Source organism: Ruditapes philippinarum, unplaced genomic scaffold (genome assembly GCF_026571515.1).
Source record: "Ruditapes philippinarum isolate M1 unplaced genomic scaffold, ASM2657151v2 ctg11344_1_1_1_1, whole genome shotgun sequence".
NCBI lineage: Eukaryota > Metazoa > Mollusca > Bivalvia > Venerida > Veneridae > Ruditapes > Ruditapes philippinarum.
In genome coordinates, this window is record NW_026857472.1 from 12,198 (window position 1) to 30,620 (window position 18,423).

General features: G+C 29.2%; 1 protein-coding gene across 1 annotated transcript; it reads left to right on the forward strand.

Moving 5' to 3' along the window:
- Positions 1–3,049: 3,049 nt before the first annotated feature.
- On the forward strand, positions 3,050–8,383 carry LOC132749864 (uncharacterized). Its single transcript, XM_060739777.1, has 3 exons — positions 3,050–3,172; positions 5,436–5,573; positions 6,456–8,383. Exons 1-3 carry the CDS (start codon positions 3,124–3,126, stop codon positions 6,689–6,691), a joined length of 423 nt encoding a protein of 140 aa, XP_060595760.1. The 5' UTR covers positions 3,050–3,123; the 3' UTR covers positions 6,692–8,383.
- Positions 8,384–18,423: the final 10,040 nt, after the last annotated feature.

Here is an 18,423-nt window from a genome sequence, read left to right on the forward strand (position 1 = left end):
GTGAGACTTACAACTTGATATCTTCGAGTAACTATTTTAACCGGGACCGCAAATAACTTGCTTTGAAAAAGAGGTTATTGTAACTATATCAACCGGGACCGCAAATAACTTGCTTTGAAAAAGAGGTTATTGTAACTATATCAACCGGGACCGCAAATAACTTGCTTTGAAAAAGAGGTTATTGTAACTATATCAACCGGGACCGCAAATAACTTGCTTTGAATTACAGGTTATTGTAACTATATCAACCGGGACCGCAAATAACTTGCTTTGAAAAAGAGGTTATAAATCAAATATAAAGAACAGCGCAGAAAATTGTCTTGTTATGCCAGTTTGAATTAAAAGGTCACCAGCTATGTAGTTATTTGAATGAAGAAATGACCGGATCAATAAATTATTGAGTCGTATTTATGAATTGTATAAGCATGATTGATTAAAATCGGAAGAAGTTTGACATTTGGTGACGCGAATATTCCCACGCTGCTTATAAATTTCTTCTATTGGCATTGCCAATTAATCTAAGATCAGAAACATTGTCCTATGAATAAAACGTATGTAACTTAAAGGCACATTATGCCTTAGAAATGCATATCTTTTTAATCCTCTAGAAATGTCAAAAATGTGTTTAAGAACTTTAAATAATGGATTTAGAACAAATTTACAGAATATCAATTATATAATAGCAATACTTCAACACATGCTACTTTATTTCCAGAAATTGTCAATGAAAAATTTACATAATGCACTATAGCATATCAACAACAATTAAAGCTCTAAAATATCAAGTCTTATTCAGTCACTTATCATTTCTAAAACAAAAGTATTTTGTTAAACTGTTTTAGATATTTGAATCGAAAATAGAATATCCTCTACATTCCTTCAGATATTTATGCCGCGAAGCAAATTTTATCAGGTGAATTCTTTCAGTAGTACATCAAAAATTCGATGTAACATTATAAGCATTATTTTATTGTCTTCATTGAATTGTCTTTATCGACATTGTCTGAGGAAAATCAGAACTTTATCATTAAAGTCCCAAGTGGCTATGAATACTTGATGTATTTGAAGTAGGCTAGAAGGATTAAAGAGGCAAAAGCAATTTCCCGACATAAAGTAGAATAATTTAGAATAATGTGTTCTCATTTATTTACTGATTGTCCGCAAACAATCTTTATGCTAGACTTTTTTTTATCAAATATGCAGTTACATAAAAGATAGCAGTTTAATAAACAGTAAATTGTTGATCAATATGTTTTGCCAATGCTGCCTCAATTTAACAATAGCGGTAAAGTATTCTTTTGTCATATATTGTTTTGTTTTATGCAGTTCTTTACCAACATTTTTAGAAATAGCCTGCAATCTGCTATAGTTTAATTGTTCCAGAAGTTGAATAACCTTCATCTTTCAAAATTATGTACTAACATTTTTCTACTTTCGAACAAATAATTACATTTTGTTTTCTCTTTCTCAACTAATAAAACTATAAATGAAAGTAGTTTTTACGATATTGTATGCAATAAAGATCTATCTATAAAAAACTGTTGTAAAAGCAGTCCAAACACTATACTTTAAAATGCATAATGAAGCAAATATAAGACATGAATATGATTCTAAAACGATTTTAACGTAGAGAATTCCTTTGCTATGGGTTGTATTTAATACCCGTCACCTTGCCGTCTTGATCTTTGTATTCATTAACACACCATTATATCATGCATTTTACATATAAAAACATTTCTTTACACCTGAGGAATAAAACCAAAACATCTTGGGTTATTTTTGCTATGTTTGTAACGTTGATACTTGTTCGTGTAATATTGTCAATTTTAGAAAAAAAATATTAAAATGACAATATTTTACTGTAATCGATTGATACAGTTCAAATGTCATATATCAGACTGTTCTGATAAACAAAACAATTTATAGTTTCTTTCCTAAGATTTTTTCAATGCGTTTGACAAATATCAGCGCAATTTTTATATCGTTTTCAATATTACAATTAATATTTAGGGAGCCAAAGTACAGTTTCACATTTACAAATCAAATGTAAAGCGATATCTCTTTCTGCATGCTTCTTGTAAAACTTGTATCTTAGTTTTTTTAACTAAAGTAATTCCGAAATACCAGTATGAACGAAATTGTTTGTACATTTACTTTAAAGAGTATGACATGTGCACAAAATCATTTCATAATTTAAAAGAACAATATTTATCTATGAAAACAAAGACATTATTTTTTACAACTCTTTCGAAACCCGACTTTATAAAATCTAATCAGCATCAGAAAACAACTTAAACTTAAACACCCAATATTTTACAGATGTCTTCAAAAATAAAACATCAACTATGATAATCTTCACAAGAGAAAATCACTCAATACAACTCAACCAATATCAACCAAATGTATCTTTCCAAACAGATATATAACACAACAACCAAATATAATGCAACAACCAAAACAACTTATTACAACCAATGAACCCTGATCAATTAAGATTTCAAAAATTTGATTCAACCAACTTCAACAAATCAACAAAATTCCCTTTAAAACAACAATATGCTCTTCTCTAAAAAAATGAACGCTACACCCTACATGTGTGCCTTCCCTAAGCTGATGTTAATTTAACGTTGTACAGAGAGTTTATACAAAAATGCAAACAGCAACAGATTTAAAAGATATATGATATTTACACTTTATCTGAAACAATGTATCGCTGTGGGGAATTATTAACTCGTTAAAAATATATATCTACAGATAAACTGCATGATTATTCTGGCATGCTAATTTTAGATAAATTATGAGATTGTTCTGTGTATTTTAGATAAATTATGAGATTGTTCTGTGTATTTTACATAAATTATGAGATTGTTCTGTGTATTTTAGATAAATTATTAGATTGTTCTGTGTATTTTAGATAAATTATGAGATTGTTCTGTGTATTTTAGATAAATTATGAGATTGTTCTGTGTATTTTAGATAAATTATGAGATTGTTCTGTGTATTTTAGATAAATTATGAGATTGTTCTGTGTATTTTAGATAAATTATGAGATTGTTCTGTGTATTTTAGGAACCAGAAACCTCCTATGTACAACCACAACGATATGACTGCAGCATTTTTAAGATGGCAAGGTTGACCTTGACGTGGATTATCATGATGCTTCAAGGTTTAGGTAAATATGTTACATTGTCATGATGCTTCAAGGTTTAGGTAAATATGTTACATTATCATGATGCTTCAAGGTTTAGGTAAATATGTTACATTATCATGATGCTTCAAGGTTTAGGTAAATATGTTACATTATCATGATGCTTCAAGGTTTAGGTAAATATGTTACATTATCATGATGCTTCAAGGTTTAGGTAAATATGTTACATTATCATGATGCTTCAAGGTTTAGGTAAATATGTTACATTATCATGATGCTTCAAGGTTTAGGTAAATATGTTACATTATCATGATGCTTCAAGGTTTAGGTAAATATGTTACATTATCATGATGCTTCAAGGTTTAGGTAAATATGTTACATTATCATGATGCTTCAAGGTTTAGGTAAATATGTTACATTGTTAAATAGATCAAATATAAGTTATTTGATTTTCTTATGCGAGAATTTATATCAAAATGTGTCAGATGCAAATGAATTTGTCTCTTGGGACAAGACAGTTCTTTTTTATATTTGATACTTTAATGTTCGGGGGGTTCTTTTGCTTGTTTGTTTTTAGGTGGGTTTATATATTATTTTTTCAAAGTTATGCCATAAGCAGTTACTTTTTATCTTCACAAGCACCTCGGATATAAAAGAAGGTCTTAAACATTTCTGCTCTTTGATATTTTTATCATCTCCTCGCTCAATAATGTGCAATAAAATAAGTGTTTCATTTGATAATCAGATATTTTTTCATTATTACATTTTCTGGTCGTAGTATGTATGTCATATGAAACAAATTAATCTAAAAATATTAAAACCTTTGTATTTATTACCTTTAATTCTTGGCTGAATTATCATAATAAAGCAATCAGGGTGTGAAATAGCGAAACACATTCCGACATGAACTAATCAAGTTTGATTGATCTTAAATGGGAACTGTATTTAGACGGTAAAATAAATGAAAATGAGTTAATGCATTAGTACATCATGATCTTATTATTTCCCTAAAACCATTTTTCTTCTTCTTTGACAGCTAGTAATCTGGGTTTAATCAGATATTCTCTTTTGCATGATGAACATGCACGACTGTTTTTGTTTTCAATTATAATGGGACGTAATGTGGAACTACGTTGAGTAGAAATTTCTTGATAGTAATGCAAGTACTGAATTAATGAAATTGTACCGACGTCAGATATATTGCTAGATTTAAACCAACTCCTTACTTAATTTTAAAAATAGTTCTTCTTTATTTTTTTAATTCATGAAGGTTTCATCTGATGTGTCAATACAATACATCTCCACAATCTTTAACCTTGCTTTGAAAAAAAATCCAAATCTGATTTAACTGCAAATGTTAACTTAATCAGTGTAACAAATAAATAATTTCCAATAACATATCCTGCACATCCGGTCATTTCATAGTGTGCAAAATTTTTACTTCCAATAATAATCGCAAGCATAATACTATTTGCATAAATGACAATAAGTTGACAAGTTAATTGTTTGCTGACAGCGATGTTATATGTTTATAGGATGTGATTATTATTATAAACACTGTCTGGAGTTTTTCTGGCTGACCTTTTCTTCTTTATTTGGTATACGTCAAGGCGTATTCAGTACATGTCCTTGTGCAAGAAGTCAATTTTTTTTTATTTCTGTAAGCGTTTATAAATAGAAAAGAATCTGTTTTCCAATTTTCAAAAAAGAAATCCAGAATTTTAAACGCTATAATTCATTGAAGGATAATTACTATTCTAACGAACTTACTTGTTGAACATTAACTTTCAAACAATATGAAAATGTTATATCTTATCCAATAACACCACCATCTTACACATAAGGACACAAATTGTGTATATGCACACAGGCGCGCGCACACACAAGCAAACAAACATACGTACACACATAAAAATACACAAATAAAAGTAGTGGTTTGTAATTTTTTAAAATAACATTATACGAGTATTTAAAGAATTCTTCAAGACGATAAAAGTCTTTGCATCAATATCAAGACTTGTAACTCAATGTTATTTTCAAATAATGAAAAAGCAAACATAACAGCGACAATATTTTTATATTCGATTTTTATACTATATTTGTTATTGATAAAAGAACAAATTTCCGAATATACTAAACTGGCTACCGAATATCACATTGTGGAGCAAAATACATGTATATAAAAAGTGGAAACTTAACAAAAAATTAATGTGACAAAAGTAGACAAAAGTCAGGACTCAATGTATATGTTTGCACTTAACATACAATGCTTTTTTATCTATTTTAGGTGAGGGTCTGAAATGTTTCAAATGTGACAACCTGAGGAATTCTGCATGTGGTGTGAACTTTAAATCATACCAGTTTCCGCCAGAAAATTGCCCAGGGTTCGAGTACAAGTGTGGCCTTCAACGACAAAGTCAAAGAGGTTGTCCATAAATTATCTTTGATAAAATGCATGAAGCACATCTTTCTTGTTAATTCTCTCAATGATTTACAAGAATGAACGACTGTTGACATTGCAACACTTACATTCAATTTAAAGCCAAAATTTGTAAAAAGAAACAACGTGATATATGTTCAATTGGTTAGTTTTATTTAGGGTGAAATAAAGTTTGTTTCCCAAAATGTGACTTAGAAACAAAGATATATGCATATGAACATGGACCTACAAATAACAGAGTGACAATCAGTTGATAGATAGCATAAACGGTTTTGAGTAAAGCTAAAGATATGGTCTTCCTACACTGCAAGTAGGGTTATGAATTCATTTATTTAAAATTTAGCAAAAAATATGATGGCTGATTTATGACATTCACCCTTCCCCCACGACCCCGCCAAGCGAAAAGTCGAGAATCAACAAGTTAAAATGGTGGGGACACGGAGCGAAAACATGCAAAATAGCGGGGGCGCGTGGCGAAGTTTAATAGATAAAACTTTGCCCCGCGGAGCGAAATTGAAGAAAATAAAACGGCGAGGGCACGGAGCGAAAACACGCTAATTAGCGCCACCGCTAATTGACATGTTTTTGATCCGCGCCCACACCATTTTAACTTGTTAATTCTCGACTTTTCGCTTGGTGGGGCGCGGGGTGAAAACAGGCTAACTAGCGGGGGCGCCGGGCGAAGTTTTATTTATTAAACTTTGTGTTTTCGCTCCGCGCACCCGCCGTTATCTTTTTCTTAAATCTCGCTCCGCTCATATAAGAACAAATCATACAAAACACCATTATTTATTACTTTATTTTCTATAATTATTTTTAATGTATTGAACAGAAATTCAACTAAAAATGTGTTTTGTTTTCTTACAGGAGATTATATAGGAATTATAAGAGATTGTTATAAGATAGGATCACTACAAATGGAAGATGAAAGCGACAAATGTCATCAGATATCATCCGAAGATAACAGCACATCGTTCTTATTGTGTTTATGTAGTGAAGACTTTTGTAATATAGCTTCAAGAACATCAACATGTAGTTATATAATGATTGTGATATCATTGGTATTATTACTTGGCCTAGTTCAACATCATCATGTAGTATAATACGAGTTTTGATGTCAAAGGTCATATGTATATCTTGACCTAATTATAAATGGACAATAGCAACGTGCCTAAAATTTACAATTGATTTTTTTTCATGGTATCCATTGATCACATTTACTATGATTCTTTTATACTCATTGTAATATTATAACATTTATAAAATTGTTTGTATAAAATGGCGATTTGCTCGTGTCATCTGATGAATGAATGTTATTTCTACAGAATCATAACTCATATTTTATTTCTCACGAGTCTAAAAGGGGTATAACTTTACTCGATATATTATTTGAAAAAACTAGACAGGAGAACGTTGACGTCTTTTTATCTTTTGACAATGTTATACTTACTCTAATACATTATTTGACGATAAAGCATTATTACATAATAGTCTATCAGGAAATTATATTTACTTTGAGAGAGCCCTAAGGGCTTGGTAAACAATTTATAATAATTTAGAAACTTTATTCAGCTTGAGATATGAGGCTTCTTTGTCATCTCTGTAAAATTTCATACTTTTAACAAGCCCATAGCTGTAAGTGGATTGGTCTACAATGGGCATATTGTCCATTTTTTTCAGAATTTGTTAAAAAAAAGCAATAAAAATGTGTCTTATAAAATCTTTCTTGGACAAAAAAAATTGATTAAGTTCTCAGTGATTAAGTATGAATATCCATAATGATGATTTATAAATAAAATTTTTGTTGTTGTATAATATTTTTTCCTGGAGCATTTTATCATCTGCTATTTTAAGAGATGTATCACACATTTGAAAACAACAGCCATATATGATTTTTGTTATCTGTTGTTATGTCCGATACTATAAAAACACATAATTGTTTGACAAATATTAATTTATAGACCAACAAACTTAAAATGTTTTAGCTTTCTACATGAATTACTTAACTCCATGTCATTTATTTGGACGATTTGCTCGTTCAAAAATAAACGTTATGGGTTATGTAATAGAAAGAGCACCGAAACACGAGGCTATCTGATTTGTACGAGGGGGCGTAGCCCCAGAGTATAAATCAGATTTCCGAGTGTTTTGGTGATCTTTCTCTTGTGTATCATAGTCAAACATGACAGCACGTTCTCTGTTGTCATAATATGAAACCCCAGGAAAAAAACCAATGAACGAGCATTTGAATATGATATTTCTGCCCCTTTCCTTTTATCTGCCGTCACAATAAGTAAACCCCAGGAAAAATGAACCAATCAACGGGCATTATCTGGAGTGCGGGTAACTGATACCTGCACTCCAGTTACCGCACTATGCATGTATATGTATACGATTTAACTCTGACACTTTTTCAACAGAAAGGTCCCCAAACTATGATACAAGTTAACTTTTGGATTTCTATGCTGTTTATATATGATAAATCAATTTGAACGAGGTGAAAGACTTTACATGAAACGTTTAGTTAATAACTATTTTTACTGCTGTGAGATTAAATTTATGACTAGTCACAGACTTCTGTTTTAAATATGTTTGTTCTGAAATGTACTGAAGATAAAGAAATAGAGAAAAGGTGAATCGCTAAAGAAAGACCAAAACGACAAAATTTAAAATGTTGCACGCTCGGTTTGATAGAGCCTGTTCTTTAAAGGTTCTGTCAAGTGCAAACTACCTTCCAAGTCCCCTGGCATCGGCTTAAGCAGAATTCAACATTTAAACATGAATGGTAAAATTTTGAATTTAGAAACATCCGCAAATGTAATCATAAGAAAGATGACGAATAAATTTTCTTAATTTAAGTAACATTGCATACAAAGATATCGGACATATTTAAGATTATGATAAAAAATAAAATTTGCCATTGAAAACTCAAATTCATAATAATTGAGAGAAAGTTATATATTTAAGTAAGTTATTAAATAGAATAAATTGTTTACGGATAGTTCGACAATTTTAACAAACGTAATGGTAAAAAAATAAGCTTTTTTTGATAAATAACTAATTTTAGACAGTTCTTTCAGATACCGGAAAATTATTTTTCTCTTTGATTAGGACTTCTATCTGGCGTTAGTTAAAGTACAATGTTTAAATGTCTAAATGAGTATGTCTGAGATATGCAATTTCAAGCAAATTACATTTAAGCACGATAGGCCGCATAATAATTTGTCAGACAAAACAATTACAGGAACATCTTTTGATTGATAGCAGGAATAGAAATCTATAAAAAGAAATTTCACTCTGTGACTCTTTCTGATACAATAGATATATATTAAATGTACGTTGTAATGAAAGAAAATCTAACAGGATTGACTGCTTTTTTTCTTTTATAAAGGAAAGACGATTTTCATGAAGATTATAAATTGTAAGCCAAACCAAATATCAGAATGTAAACTTATTAAGACTGCTTTTCTGAGTATATCAGTTTGTTTAATCTATGGCAATTTCTGCTTGCGAAAATAAATCAATGTCTTAAATTTAGGAACTACTTTGCAAAATGCACATTTGAAATATATATAACAGATATTATACTTTAAAATCAATGGATTTGTCACTCTTATTTGAGACAAACTTCTGATTATAACGAAACATGTATTATTGTCTTTTGGAGTTCATGTTTTATTTCTTCAGGTTTGTTTACAAACATAACCAACACAATAAAAACCTACATTTTTGTACTTTTATCTAAAGCATCAAATTATAAAATGTTCCTCTCTAAAATATTAATCACGAATTTTTCCTGTGTAATTATCTCCATTGTCTTTTCTAAGAAACTTCAGAACCATCCTTAGTATATTTGTAAAGAGATTGTATAGTTCTACGTAATAAATGGATATATAAAGAGATGGGGTTGTTCTACATAATAATTGAATAAAATTATGGTCCTTTAAGCAACAACAAATTTTTCTAAGAAAACGAAGATTAAAAAAATAAATGGCACGAAAATAGATTTAATAATATAATTTTTGATAATTACTAGTTCAGAGAAATGCCTTCTTGTATTTCAACGAATATGGCCAGTTTAGGAAAAAATCGGTCTTTCATATTTACTTTGTTCGCTATTGACAGAGAAGGATTTATTTGAATTAACAACTGGGTGACGTTGTGTTACCTTGCTTGCTGTAATATATGAAAATGACTACAGTTTGTAACATATTTGATACAAGTATGTGGTTGTTTATCCTTAATCAAAATATAGTTTCCGTTTGATAAACAATCACAAGTGAGATATAACAAGACTAAGTGTGTTACATATTATAACTTGTATTTCATAAAAAATACAATGAAATAATTTTCTAGTGTTCTAATAATAATGATAATGATCTTTTAAGCTAGGTGGTTCCTGTAATCTTGAATATTGTATAATCAAAATAAGTATATGTTGCCCGCTTTTAAAATGTGTCTTTTTACGTTTTTGTTTGTGACATATAGGCTTCTGACACCTTTTTAGAATTTTATTTTATTCCGTTCTGACCATTGTTTATTTTTCGGTAAGTGCACACGCATTCTTTTACTAAGGGACAATATGCCGCACGTTGAATGCTTCTGAAGCAGATATAAGAGGCGTAGACTGTAGCTTGCAAATTACAAATTCCGACGAACAAGTTCCATAATTATGCAAAATCATAGCAAGCCTACAGCATTTGCAATTTTGCCGTTCTGTACGTTTTGTTTCCTTTCCACCCTCTCTCTTATTTCTTTTTTAATTTGTTAACTAAGATGATGTAAATTTTATATTACTTTTCTTCATTAAATTTTATTTATTTTTTATATTATATTTTTTTCTCTTTTTTATTATTTTCCTTTTATCTTTTTAAAATTACTATTGTTTGTTGTTTTGTTTTGGTTTTGTTCTTTGTTGTATGTTGTTGTTTTGTAGTTGTTTTGTCTTGTTGATGTTTTTGTTTGTTTTTTTTATTTGTTGGTGTTTTTCTTTGTCGACGACCGCAATGATAAAGATAGAAAATCTATTTAAATCTTAGTCATTTTTATTTTAACTCTATTGTAAAACTATTTATTAAAAATTCAAGCAACCTATTTTGTCTTTATTAAACTAATCATTTCATAGTTCTTTTTTGGGAACTAACGAAATAAACAGTAGTAGTGTAAAGATTTATCTCCATAAAGCAGAACATTTATCTTCGTGTTTTACCTTATATATAATCATGTACAGATTAACACCAAAATAGCAAATTTGTGGTCATACTATTATTAGAAATCACAAATCAGTCATTTGCTTGAAAATAGAGAACAGAAGATAGAAGGCGGCGAATGAAAAATCGTTGTGTTTGCTGTATCTGTAAATTGAATGTCAAGTGGAACTTTGATTAAATATGGTGCCAGAAACGTCTGCTGTGTTCTTAAATATTCCTATAAAACATTGACGAACTTGAGACTACATATTTGCCAGATGACGTAAATAAATGAGTTTACACTTGTGGTAAGGAAAACTTATTACTTCATTAATTCTTATATTTGCATTTATTGTTCGTGCAATGAATTGTAATAACAATCTTACTGAAAGACTTAATTATATATCCGATATATTGTCTGCATTAATAACGAACATTTATACATTCCTTGATTGTATTTCGACAAAGCCTCCACTGAGCTTTTTTAACATGCGGAACTTGAAAATATGTTATAAAGGTTTTTTGCATCATTTGATATCAGTCTGGACCAGTAACCTGTGTGCAAATTTCAGACCTACTTAGTTTTTCCAGTATAATCAATTTTAATGTGCAAAATTATCTAAATATGAAAAGTGAATATTCAAAACTTTTAACTCAAATCCGGCTAGGAATTATATTAAAATCTAGTTTTGGAGATACGTCATTCTTATCTTTTGCACATTTTTTGTTCTGTGTGAATTTGATTTTTAAGGGCTTGGACTTTTTAAATATTACATCATACTTTACATGCTTTAAGATAATAACAATAATTACAAAATGGAAGTAGATATGAAAAAAAATGTCAACAATTAAAGAGAATAAAAGAGAATTGACAATAAATTATGATTTCATAAGAATTATAGTTTTGAAGGACTATGTGCATAAATTAAGAGGTTCATCTACTTAGCAACTGGATTTCAGCTTACCTTAAGTCTTTATCCGATGTTATTAAAGGGGTTGTATTTTTAAAATATACTAGTATTTAGTTTGTGCAAGTGTTATTCTCAGTAAATCATAATGATATTTCTTGTCAGATTTCAGTTATTTACATTTTGCTGTGATGGCTTTATTCTAAATATCATTGCATTTATGTTCGCAATTTAGTAATTTATAAATCGGTAATAACTAGAAAATGGAAGTGTAATCAATATGAAATGGCGTCAAGCATTTGTAATACTTAGGGAATAGCTGAGACATATTTCATAGAATCTCAAGATTTATTGCATGACAAATCATGTTACATGTCACAATTTAACATTGAAGATGTCACTTTTGAATTTTCAAATTGATTGTCATAGATTTTTTATATAATAGCAACGCAATTTCTTCGAAATTTCTTAATGTAATGAGAATTTCTTTTGTTATTGCACAAATTGAACAAAAACAAAAGTGCATATTTCTTATATACTACAGCACAGTTTGTCATAACTCTTGACAATAACAACCAGTCATAATATCCAATTTTTTCAACAATGGAAAAACAAGATTTAAAGGAAAAAGATTTGTTTCATGTGCTTAACTTTTATTGAGTAATTATATGAAATAAAATTATAGATTACAGTTTTAAACATTCTTGTCTGACAATGCTATCACAATGTATTCAAAAATCATAACATAATTAATTTACCTGCTACAATCGAAAGTGTCTGAGGTATTCCTCAATAAAAATTTCCGATTCTTTGTCTTACCTGACCAATATATTTTTTCTATATAAATTGATTGAATTAAACGACTCCCTATCACATCTGATAAGCGATCTTAATTGTATGTCTCCGATTCTTTGCTTTGTCGGTATTTTACTATCGTATGAACACATTCGCGGATATTTCTAAATTCAAAAGTTAACCATTTTCATCTTTAAATGTTGAATTCTGCTTAAACCGGTGCTAGCGGGCGTGGATGGTAACTTGCACATTCCATTACCTCTAAGAGCAGGCTCAATCAAACCGAGCCTGCAATATTTTCAAATTTATCGTTTTATACGTTCTTTAGGGATTCTTTATATTTCTCTATTACATTATGGTGCTGTTTTTGTTGTCGAGTTTTTTACAATCAAGTCCATGCATACTCTTGTCATACAAAATAAAGTATTTTTATTTTAAGATCCCTATTATTATATTAAACATGTTTATTTGCTAATTTGTCACAAAAGTTTATTATTATTTACATCATAATTTTGCAATACTCTGACAAAAAAATATTCTACACGACAGTTTTAATGTAAGAATCGGTTACAATGAATACAGATACCCTACGGTCTTTTTATGATGTAGCTTCAACGAAATCAAAACATTCTAAATACGTAGATAAATTTTTCCGTCATGAAAAAGAAGTAAAATTGTTTTATTTGATGGAATATTCATACGATCCAATCAAAGATTAAATTAAAAACAAGTTATTATTGACATTAAATTAATTATCAAAATTACCTTATTTATGTGAATGGCTACAATGTTATAGGAATAAAAAAATATCGGTTCGAATCAATGAAATACTTATTTTTTATCCATATTTATATCGCTCACAACACAATATATTACCGTATTATTTACTCTTAATTTGTTGATTGAATAGAATACAACTAATAAATTTCAAGCCGACGCCGTAAGCTTCGAACCATTTCCAATAATCAACCGTGTTTCCTCGTAGAAAATGACTGCAAAAATGGTGTTTATTCCAAGAATAAAACACAAAGAATTAACAGTCTACAAATATTATGAAATACGAAAGATTTCTGGCTATGTGATTAAAGGTTACATTCTCTATATTGAATCGAAAATTACAGAACTACATAGTATGTTAGTATTTAGTAAACACTTGTAATACAACACTGTTAATTCATCATCAATTTTAACATTTAGTTCTAAGAAGCGTGATAGATCATACATTTTCCATTATCTCTCACATCCAATAGAGCTCAGTCTGATCTTTGATCTTATCGAATGTCCTCTATATATATGATAAGCTATTCACTATGATGCAGCTAATTGGCATTTAATTGTTTGATAGACGCACTGATATCGTATCGATTAGATTCCGTATCATAATTAGCTTCACGTGAGAAAAACTTCCTATCTGCATTCACCGTCACTTATTTGCAATGACAGAAAATACGATATATCTATACCCATCAGAAGACGCCGCTTGTTGTCGCATGTTTAATAACCGTTACATATTTCTTTATATTATACGCATGTAATATAACATGACCATGGCGTCATTTTCGATTATACATATTATAAGAAAATCTTTGTAAAATGGCAAAGGTATAAAATGTTGAAAATGTTTTTTCTTACTTTTTTGTTTGTTTTTTGTTTTTGTCCATGTCAACGCCTTTAATCACACTTACGCTGTCAAATGATGTAAACAATTATAAAACTGGTCCGAGAAAATGATGTAAAGCTAGCAAGAGGCTCGCTTGATAACAATTTCATCAACTAATTTAATATTTTTTTACCGTATGGCAAACTCATGGGAGATCCAATATATCATTACTAATAACATATTTGCTATGTAATTTTCATATTAAAATAGAAAAATAAGCACATCAGAACAAATTCTACAAAGCCCAGTATTATTGGTAAATCAATTGTATATAAGTGAATTGGTCTGTAACGGAACGTCTCTAAAACCATAAATAATTATGTTGATACGATTTTTATCAGACATAATAACAAACCACGACAGAATTATATATTGTTGTTGTTGAGATAATATAGTTTGACATTATATATCTGTATATAACAGATAATAAACTGTTCTTAAACATTTTTTTTTCATCATATAAATGTTGAATTCTAAATCATTTAGAACGCTTTGTGTATATTGTAAATTGTAACATAAACATACAATTCTAAGATATAAAATATGTTTTAACTGTATTTACATTTTTTTAAATATCTTATAAAGATATCAAAAAAGGGTACATTTCTTTTGTTTTATCAATAATTTTCAAATACTGTGCACATTGTAAACTTAAAAGGGCCAAAATCTTAAATTAACATAATTATTTATTTGTTTCTAAATGAATTACTCCTTGCTTTTCTTGAAAGTGGTTTGATTTTTTTTAAAAAAATTGTTAATTTTTGTTTTTAGCGGGTTAAGAAAGATAACTTTTTCGTTGATTTTACGAATAAAGACTTATTATATTTTGTTCTTGTAAATACAATCATCATGGGGGTAAAACAGTAGGAAACCAAGTTAAATGGACACTGAACTTAAGATGTAAATGAGTCACACCATAAGTTTACAATGAAACAATATGACGAAGACGTAGAGACTCAAGTAAGAAAAAATGTCAAATTATCAAACTGAAAGAGTACATGGCCTGTTGTGGACTAAATGATGGTTCCTATTAAACATACAAACACAATTGAATCTTTGTTGTTTTTTTTAGTTTTTTGTTTATGACTGTTGCATAATTAATGTCGTTTGAGGAGATATGTCTATGCATAGAAATGTAATTTGAACGAAAAAGGAGAAACTAATATCTACAGCATATACAATAATCTTTATTTCATATTTTTTTATATTGTTATGAGCCTGCTATTAATGCAAATGCGGTTATGACTTTAAGTCTAATTTCAAGTTAAATTGAACTTTGGGACTTGTTACCCAATTCACCAATGCATGTAATTCAAAATACATTACTACTTCAGCGATTTGCAGTCAAGAAAGGAATAAATTCAAGCCACCGAAAACAAAATGATCAATAATCTTCTGGGCAATTCGTTATTTCTTTTTGTATGTCCGAATATTTAATTCATAAAAAATAAAAACGGAATAAAAGTAAAAACGTAACCTTACATAATAGATTCATACAACTCGCATTGGATTAAAAGGTTCTAAATGTGCTTAAACTAAATTTTAATTGTCTTTTCAGAGTCAAAATGATGTTCATACATAACATTATACTTGTTACAGTCACAAAATTATTGACTTAAATCAAATACCTTGTCCGAAATGTAGTTCTTGGTGACATTCAGAAATCCATTCAAGTCAAATTAAATACTCTCTCTTTCTCTGAAAAAACCTCAAAACAATATCTTTCTTGCTAGACATAAATATATATCGAAAACAACTAATGTATATATTATAAACGGTAGCACCATTACAATTTATTCAAGAACGATTTCTTTGAAGATGAAATACATTGTCTTTCCATGATAAACTAACTATTGTGAGAAATTGATGGATATAAGATAACAGGAATTATCATAACAATTCATTCAAGATCCATTTTTATACAGATGATTCCTTCAAATTAAATAAAACTACTTTTGTGGATAACATAACTTAACAGTACATAATTATTCAGTGATTCCACTTCACAAATTGTAAAATTACTGTTTATTCTTTAAATAATGAAGGGTAAAATTTTATTTCAATATTGTGCTGAAACTTGGTTTTGTTTTCTTTAACTGTGGATATCAATAAATCGCTCTGTATTTAAAACAAATATACCGTTGTAGTAATACTATGGTACTGCAAAACGAGGTTTAAAAACCGCAACACAATGGGGTCATTACTAATGTTAATGGCAATTTTGTTTGTGTGTTCTGTTTTACAGCGTCCCAACACAATTTAAGTCATATCGCGTCGAAATAGGAGTGAAGATTTAAGCCAACCTCATGTTACACTTTATGGCAAGTGAATACAATCTAGAATACAATTCTGTGAACAAAATAGATGTGCTCAATATTCCGTCACGACCATGATTGATTATTAGCCTTCATACAATAGGGAAAAAATAGAAATGTCCAAACAAGATTAAATTAATTATTCTCTTTTCTTTAATAACGTATTTCTAGATATTTTTTTCAATCTAATATAATATTGTCATTAAATCTCCTTTCAAATAAAGACTCATGATAGTCATCAGGAAACTATAAAAAATTAAAGTACTGATAGCAGGCGACTTTTTCAAGAGTATTTACTGATAATACAGATTTATACTTTACATAAATATATATTAAAAGCAACTGATAAGATATATGATTATTAGTAGCACATAACAATGTATTCAAGAACGATCTCTTTGAAGATGAAGTACATGTACGTTGTTTTTCCGTAAAAAAGAAGAAATAAATTGTCTTTCTTGCAAAAGTCGTAAATAATTATTGAGAGAAAATAATGGATATAAGATAAACAGAATTATCATAACAATTCATTCAAGATCCATTTATATATAGATGAGTTCTTCAAATTAAATAAAACTGCTTTTGTGGATAACATATTAACTTAACAGCACATAATTATTCAGTGATTCCACTTCACAAATTGTAAAATTATTGTTTATTCTTCAAATGAGGGAGGGTAACTCAAAATTTAATTTCAGATGACGTGTTGTACAAGGAAAAACAGATCTTCAATATTGTGCTGAAACTTGGTTTTGTTTGCTTTAAATGTGTATATCAATAAATTGCTCTGTATTTAAAACAAACATAGTATTAACAGTACTGTAACACAACAGTACTGCAAAACGAGGTTTAAAAGTTCGCAACACATTACGGTCATAACTTATGTTTATGGCAAGTTTGTTTGTTTGTTTTGTTTGGCATTTACAACGAACCAACACAATTTAAGTCAAATGTCGGCGAAACAGGAATAATGATTTTGGCTAACCTCGTGTTACAATCAAAGTGAATACAATCTAGAATACAATTCTGTGAACAAAATAGATGTGCTCAATATTCCGTCACGACCATGATTGATAACTAGCCTTCATACAATAGAAAATAGAAATGTCCAAACAAGATTAAATTAATTATTCTCTTTTCTTTAATAACGCATTTCTAGATATTTTTTCCAATCTAATATAATATTGTCATATAATCTCCTTTCAAATAAAGACTCATGATAGTCAATAGGAAACTATACAATATTAAAGTACTGATGGCAGTATAACTATAAAATATGAAAGAACTGATGGCAGGCGACTTTTTTCAAGAGTATTTACTAATAATACAGATTTATACTTTTCAGTACTTGCTAGAAGAACCATGTCGAAAACCAGGTTCATGTGCAAAAGTACAGGGCTGGTTTATTTTTTATTCTAGCCCATCCTTTATTGTGATTTTGTCACGCTTAGTTTCTGTATAAATCAGTGGAATTGACAGCTGCTCTGGCTAGACAAAAGATTCGTTATAAAACAAATATAACTGATGTAGCAGTTTTTTTTATTAAACGACAAAATTGATAATTTTATTTGTACATATGGGTGGCTGTTTTAAATTACAATATAAAATCATCGAACGGGGGTATTGTGTCCATATATTTTGTTATTCTTATGTCTTAAGATATGGCATCGACGATATTAGACATGTGCGTTAAAACACATGGTCTAAAGACCATTGCAATTTTAACAGAGGGCTTGTGCTAAGTTGCTGATATATTAATTGTTTATTACTTGTCATGATTTTTAGTTTTAATATCATAAGTTTCAAATCTGAAAGTAAACTTTAGAAAATGTCAAACGATCTAAAATGAATAATTTAACTGCAGAATTTCTAAAGATTGAACCAAGAACTTATTTTTGAATGATTATATGTAGATTATCCAGTTTGGTACGTGTTTAAGTGTAAAGCTGTTATGTGTTTAAAGTGTTT